The following is a 7,500-nucleotide window of genomic DNA, read 5'->3' on the forward strand; positions in this document are numbered from 1 at the left end:
TTTTTCTTTTGTGTTCCTGCCTTGAAATTTGTTTAATCTGTTGTGGTTGTTAATTATGTTTTAGTTAGAATCGTACTCTTATGAACAGGTGAAACAGCACACACAAAGCAATGCAATGGACTAGTATGAATAAAAGCATGAGACTTGTACGCTGGCTGATTGTCTTTCATTATACACTTAAAATAATGTTAGGTGGAGCAAATAATAGTATTTTTAAAACAACTCTCCAAACGATCCACTCATTGGCTAAAGGTTTCTTTCTTGGAAGAAAAGAAAAAAGATCCATATTTTTTGTATTACTTTTTTTTTATTCAATTGCTTAAAATATTGTTCCCATTGGTCACTATAAACATACCGTGCCTTTTCATAGTTTGACAAAGACACACATTAAAGTTCTCCTGTGTTCAAAACACATAGAAAAAAAAGGATAATTCAATTGTTTATATCATATAATCAATATTTGATAGGCTAAAATTATAAAACACTGTTATATATATATCGTTGTAAATGACTAAAAAATCATCTTCGTATTAAAATAGAAATATAGTAGTATATAAACAGAAGTTTGGCCTCCCCATAGATCCAGGGTTATTTACACAAATGTTATATCGGACCTTCCTTTCACACACTGAATCGTTAAAAAGGCTTTCTGACCAAAAATGTACCGCTTAATAGACATAGAAACATAGGATCAGTAAATACAAAGCATTCCCAAAAGCATTCTCGTAAAACTATAGGATTTCTCCAACAAAACGTACAAACAGTTCGTTTGTAAAATCACAGACGAAAACAGTAAAACAACAACGGACGGACCGAGAAATCGGGTCCTAGATTAAACCGGTCGCAGGGAGGAATGCTGTCTCTATGGCTGTCCATGTAACTTATCTTATTTACAACGATGGCTTAGTATAAATTCAGTGACCACAACATTTGGCGACTCATTTATTTCCCGGTCGTGTACGACAATAAATTGAATATTACACGCTTCGAGAGCATTCACAGTTTGCAGGTGATTTCTCGTTTAATCGTATCTGTACGCTTTTGCTCAGCTTTACGGTTATTTTTTTAAGATGCATTAGCCGTAACATCGAAGAAAAAAAAAAAAATCACAGAGATAACAAAGTAACAGCGAAACAGTCGACGGCCAAAACATCGCAGCTCTGTAATCTAGTGGGCTTATAGTTGCAGTTTTTCTTGCGTGAACTTCAAACCACTCGAGGTGTGTGGAGGTGAGATGGGGAAGGCACAGTGGACAATGGGCTGTGTCTGACGCAACCGACTCTTTCCCAGAACCCCCCTGGGTTCTACCTCGGCAGGGTCACATAGATGCCGTAACACCCCTTTAAAATACTTTTTTTTTCTTTGGTTCACTTATTTCAATAATTGTAACTCAAGCTAAAACTATTCTTTGTTTAGTCCCCTATCTAGTATTATTATCATCATCATTAATATTATAACTATTATTATTATGTATTGGTATTATTGATATTATTATGCGTAGGCCGAGCAGCTAAACTGCTCAAACATAACAGTCAAAAGCATAACAATACTAATAATATGAATAATAATTCCCACCAACGATAGCGATGGTTAATCTGAAGGCTAATGTAACCTAGCTGCGTGGTTTAGCCTCCCCATCCTAGCCAGCAGCTCATTGCCCTTAGGATGCTCACTGTGCTGCCAAGTTGAATACGTTATTCAACTAATGCTTAGTTTAATCAAATAATTCCTAGTTTAATTGTATCTGTTATATGTAAACATGCATCGTCCCCAGACATAGCATGCGTAGGTACCGCGATTGTGCGTGTGAGCGTACTTATGAAAGGTGCTGTAGGTAAGACTTAAGAGGTGATATTATCAGAACTTTTTTTTTTAAAGTGGCCTAGCCAACCGTCAGCTGTTAGGGACTGAAAGGCTTGGTGAGAATATCGGTACTTGTTGACTTTGTCGGCCTCTGAACGAGACCTACATTTTAGACCATTTCCCCTAATTTCTGACCAATCAGGGCATCTCTTCCTTGATTGGTGCGGTGAGTTCATCTTGCCTGTCAATCACAGGTGTGTGAAACACAACATCCCTCATTGGCGTAAATCTATAGGGAGGGAGCAGAGAGAGGGCGTCTATTTTCAGAACCTCACTCTTCCGCTCTTTTCCGTTCTCTCTCTCTTCCCAACTGTCCACTCTTACCTACAGCAGCTTTAACCTGTTTGATGATCAGCGCTCCTCCTCTATAAGTAGTGGAGCTCCGCCTGGAACTGCATCAGGTACTCCAGGCTCTACACCAGGGACTCCAGGCTCTATATCAGGAGCTCCAGGCTCTACTCCAGGCTCTACATCAGGGACTCCAGGCTCTACATCAGGAGCTCCAGGCTCTACTCCAGGCTCTACATCAGGGACTCCAGGCTCTACATCAGGAGCTCCAGGCTCTACTCCAGGCTCTACATCGTGGACTCCAGGCTCTACATCAGGGACTTCAGGCTCTACTCCAGGCTCTACATCATGGACTCCAGGCTCAACATCAGGGACTCCAGGCTCTACATCAGGGACTCCAGGCTCTACATCAGGAGCTCCAGGCTCTACTCCAGGCTCTACATCGTGGACTCCAGGCTCTACATCAGGGACTCCAGGCTCCACATCAGGGACTCCAGGCTCTACATCAGGGACTTCAGGCTCTACATCAGGGACTCCAGGCTCTACTCCAGGCTCTACATCAGGGACTCCAGGCTCTACATCAGGGACTCCAGGCTCTACTCCAGGCTCTACCCCAGGCTCTACATCAGGGACTCCAGGCTCTACTCCAGGCTCTACCCCAGGCTCTACATCAGGGACTCCAGTCTCTACTCCAGGCTCTACTCCAGGCTCTACATCAGGGACTCCAGGCTCTCGGCCATGCTGGCGGTGGTCCCCAGCAGCAGGGAGCCGTTGGTCTCGGGGGAGCGGAGGGTCTTCTGGTCCTCCTGGCTGCTGACCAGGCTCAGCACGGAGCGGTACAGGAACTGGTAGCCCTCCTGGGGTAGAGGGGGGCCGGAGGGGGGAGGGAAGGACCAACGTGAGGTTGAACAGTCAAGGCCGGCAATCCAAACTCAATGTTTTCGCCCTGTTGCGCAACCAGGTTTCAAAATACAGCTAGATAAATATCGCTATAGTAATCTGGTGTGTGTGTGTGTGTGTGTGTGTGCGCGTATGTTTCTATGTGTTTGTGTTTCTATGCGTGTGTGTTTTTCTATATGTGTGTATGTGTCCGTGTATCTTTGTGTGTGTGTGCTTGACTGTAAGTGTTTGTTTGTGTGCGTGCGCGCGTTTGTGCAATTAAATGCGTGTGTGCGTGTGCGTGAGTGTGTGTTTCTATGTGTGTGTGTTTTTCTATATGTGTGTATGTGTCCGTGTATCTATGTGTGCGTGTACGTGTGTGTGTTTGGTTGTGTGCTTGCGCGCATTTGTGTATTTACATGCGTGCGTGCGTGTGCGTGAGAGTGTGTTTCTATGTGTGTGTGTGTTTTTCTAAGTGTGTGTGTCCGTGGCCGTGCATCTGCGTGTGCGTTGGTGTTTGTGTGTTTGTGCGCGTGCGTTTATGTGTTTCCACAATGTGTGTGTGCGTGAGTGTGTTTCTATGCGTGTGTGTCCGTGTATCTGCGTGTGCGTTAGTGTTTGTGTGTTTCCCCGTGTTCGTTAGTGTTTGGGTGTTTGTGTGTTTCCCCGTGTGCGTTAGTGTTTGTGTGTTTGTGCGTTTGTGCGTTTCCCCGTGTGTGCGTTAGTGTTTGTGCGTTTGTGCGTTTCCCCGTGTGTGTGTGCGTTAGTGTTTGTGCGTTTCCCCGTTCGTGTGTGCGTTAGTGTTTGTGTGTTTCCCCGTGTGTGTGCGCGCCCCCCACCAGGTCGTTGAAGACCCCCGGCCTCCTCAGGTTGGTCATGCGGGCGGCCGTGTACACGTCCACCGCGGCGTCCTCCTCCAGCTGGGAGGACAGAGAGGACAGGGCGCAGAACAGCCCCGAGGTGGGGCCCCCCAGCCTGGAGACACACACACACACACACACACACACACAGAGACACACACACACACACACACACACACACACACACAGAGACACACACACACACACACACACACACACACACACACACACACACACACACACACACACACACACACACACACACACACACACACACACACACACACACACACACACACACACACACGTTAGGCAGATATAAACACACACACACATTAAAAACAAAAACACAGACACCCACACATTCAACACATATAAACACGCATACATTAAGAACATTAAAAACACACACACACATTAACATAAACACACACACACACGTTAGACAAATGTAAACACACATACACACACACATTAAGAACAAACAAAAACACACACACACACACACGTTAGACACATGTAAACACACACACACACACACGTAATACACATAAACACACACACACACACACACGTTAGACACAAACACATACACAGACACACACACAAAACACAGGGGTTAGACACAAAAACAAACACACACATAATAACACACACACCCTTTTTCCCCAGGTCACACACACGGGGGTACTCACGGGTCGTGCACCACGGTGGGCCCGGCCGTGTTGGCGCTGTGCTCCCGGACGGCGGCCACCAGCTCAAAGCTGCTCCTGATTGGTCCGTCGGGATTGGGCCAGCAGGTGGCGCTGTAGCGCCTCACCTCCAGCACGCCGTCGCTCTGTCCCCGGACGGAGAGGAAGACATCAGGAGGCCGTGTGTGTGAGCGTGTGTTTCTGAAAATGGGTTTGTGTTTTTGTGTGTGTTTGATTGTGTTTCTGTGTGTCTTTCTGCGTGTGTGTGTGTGTGTGTGTGTGTGTGTGTTTGATCTGTGTGTCTGTGTGTTTGTTCTTTCTGCGTGTGTTCTGTGTATGTGGGTTATATGTGTCTTTCTGTGTTTGTGTGTGTGTTAGTCTGTTTGTGTGTGTGTTAGTCTGTTAGTGTGTGTGTTAGTCTGTTAGTGTGTGTGTTAGTCTGTTAGTGTGTGTGTTAGTCTGTTAGTGTGTGTGTTAGTCTGTTAGTGTGTGTGTGTGTGTGTGTGTGTGTGTGTGTGTGTGTGTGTGTGTGTGTGTGTGTGTGTGTGTGTGTGTGTGTGTGTGTGTGTGTGTGTGTTACCTGTGAGGACTCCAGTATAAAGTCCTGGACGAGAATCTTCTCGTCGTTGGTCAGAGATAAATGCTCCTCCCGCGAGAACGACACAATGAGGCCCTCAAAGCTCATTGGCTGGTCCTTAATTGGCCAATAGACACAGGTTACCTCCCCATCCCCCTGAAATACATAACACAAAGCCAATTAGACCCTATCCAATCAGACCACGGCCAACAGACAAAGGGGAATATGACGCCTTAAACTCACTACTCTCGTTTGCTTGCATTGAGAGAGAGAGAGAGAGAGAGAGAGAGAGAGAGAGAGAGAGAGAGAGAGAGAGAGAGAGAGAGAGAGAGAGAGAGAGAGAGAGAGAGAGAGAGAGAGAGAGAGAGAGAGAGAGAGAGAGAGAGAGAGAGAGAGAGAGAGAGAGAGAGAGAGAGAGAGACCACCGTGGGGGTGAACTGACCTGGGTGTAGGGGTCCGGTACAGATACCACTGAATGGGGGTCCGGTAGGGAGACCACCGTGTGCGCGCTGTGCTCCCAGATCATGGTCCAGAAGTCGGCCACGGTGCTGCTCAGAGGGTCCTGGCCCACGATGAACTCCTTACTGTGATACCGGCCCTGTGGACACACACACACACACACACACACACACACGCACACACACACACACACACACACACACACACACACACACACACACGCACACACACACACACACACACACACACACACGGGGACACACACACACACACACACACACACACACACACACACACACACACACACGGGGACACACGCACACACACACACACATGGGGACACACGCACACACAAGAGTACACACATACACACAAGGACACATGCTGTTTTATTGGGTCCAGTTGAATTCAATGTATTAGATTAGCTTTTTACTTTCACTTTCATCTTACATGATTTAAAAGTGAGACTGAGAGCAAACTTTGTTCCTTCATAGAGAGCTGAACCATGCAATGTTTACATCTCTTATTGGTTGGCTGATTTAAATCAACAGTGTTCACATCTCTGATTGGTTGGCTGATTTAAAGCGACATTGTTCACATCTCTGATTAGTTGGCTGAATTAAAGTGACAGCGGTCACATCTCTGATTGGTTGGCTGGTTTAAAGCGACAGCGGTCACATCTCTGATTGGTTGGCCTATTAACAGCGAGGCGCTCTGATTGGGTGTGGCGGGGCTCACCATGACGTAGGAGGCGTTGATGTAGCCCGTGGCGTTGGACTCGGACGCCGTCAGACACACTCTGGAGCGCTCCACTGGGGGTCAGGGGTCAGGGGTCAGGAAATATTACTCAAGGACATGTATGATGATGGAAACCTTGTTGGTCTGTGCATGTGTCTGTCTGTTTTATTTTGCATGTGTGTGTGTGAGTGAGTGCATGCGTGTGTGTGAATGAGTGAGTGAGTGTGAGTTAATGTATTTTTGCATGCGTGTGTGTGAGTTTCTGTTTTTGCATGTGTGTGTGTGTGAGTGTGTGTGTTTGTGTGCGTGAGTGCATGTGTGTGTGTGTATGTGTGTATGTGTGTGTGTGATTGCGTGTCTTAGTGTGGGTGTGTGTGTGTGTGTCCTCACCAGGCATCAGGGCCCTCGCTCTGTTCTTGTCTGCGTTCTCGTCCTTCAGGGCCGTGCTGTAGTCCGCGTGTCGGGCCTGGCGTTGGCTGATCAGCTGCTCCGACAAACAACACAACACAATACCACACACAACACAACACCACACACAAGACAACACAAATAGTGAGGCAGAGCGCAGATAGACTTTAAGAGCCATTGAACCCAAAACTTTTTTTTGTTTTAAAAATTGTCATTTGACTTATACAATCGTAAACGTAGTAATTTAATACCCGAGTCCGAGGGTTAGGCTTCCCAGACACCTTTAGTACAACACTACCGTGTGTGGTGGATTTCATGTACAACACTGATTTGTATAACGCTCATAACTGTTACATAACGACTGTGCTGAAATGTATCATAAAGTTAGCGTGGGTCGTAACCATGGGGATAACACGCCCCTCCCCCCCGTTCCCAAGACTCCCAATCACATAATGACTATGTGATTTCTAAATCACATGGTGTTAGTATTCCATCTGATTCAGTGGGCTCACTGGCTTTAGAAGATCAATACAACTTTATAAATATTCAATCATCACAAAAAAACATGAAAGAAAGAGACAGTACGTACTTCAGTTTATCATTACACACATGTGTGCACGACCACAAACACACAAATACACACACACGCACACACCTTGAACTGCTTGTCCATGCGCGTGCGGCCCGCGGGCCCCGGGATCAGAAGCCGCGACACGTAGGCGTGCAGGAGGTCAGA

General features: G+C 46.5%; 2 protein-coding genes across 5 annotated transcripts in view; one reads left to right on the top strand and one right to left on the bottom strand.

Moving 5' to 3' along the window:
- Positions 1–418, top strand: part of LOC130380673 (HMG box-containing protein 1-like) — a 10,130-nt gene extending 9,712 nt beyond the window's left edge. For all 4 annotated transcript variants that reach the window (XM_056587953.1, XM_056587950.1, XM_056587951.1 and 1 more), the window contains one exon: positions 1–418. This exon is cut by the window's left edge and continues 1,475 nt beyond it. The gene's annotated coding sequence lies outside the window, so the exon portion shown is untranslated.
- Positions 272–7,500, bottom strand: part of LOC130380437 (receptor-type tyrosine-protein phosphatase zeta-like) — a 53,101-nt gene continuing 45,872 nt past the window's right edge. The window contains exons 24-31 of the mRNA XM_056587631.1: positions 7,420–7,500; positions 6,747–6,840; positions 6,357–6,430; positions 5,602–5,757; positions 5,163–5,315; positions 4,586–4,728; positions 3,870–4,005; positions 272–3,008 (exon numbers count right to left, since the gene is read on the bottom strand). The exon at positions 7,420–7,500 is cut by the window's right edge and continues 66 nt beyond it. Of these exons, the coding sequence (XP_056443606.1) occupies positions 2,862–3,008; positions 3,870–4,005; positions 4,586–4,728; positions 5,163–5,315; positions 5,602–5,757; positions 6,357–6,430; positions 6,747–6,840; positions 7,420–7,500 (984 nt within the window). The 3' untranslated portion in view covers positions 272–2,861. The remainder of the gene's footprint in view (positions 3,009–3,869; positions 4,006–4,585; positions 4,729–5,162; positions 5,316–5,601; positions 5,758–6,356; positions 6,431–6,746; positions 6,841–7,419) is intronic.

Source organism: Gadus chalcogrammus, chromosome 4 (genome assembly GCF_026213295.1).
Source record: "Gadus chalcogrammus isolate NIFS_2021 chromosome 4, NIFS_Gcha_1.0, whole genome shotgun sequence".
NCBI classification, from domain to species: Eukaryota; Metazoa; Chordata; class Actinopteri; order Gadiformes; family Gadidae; genus Gadus; species Gadus chalcogrammus.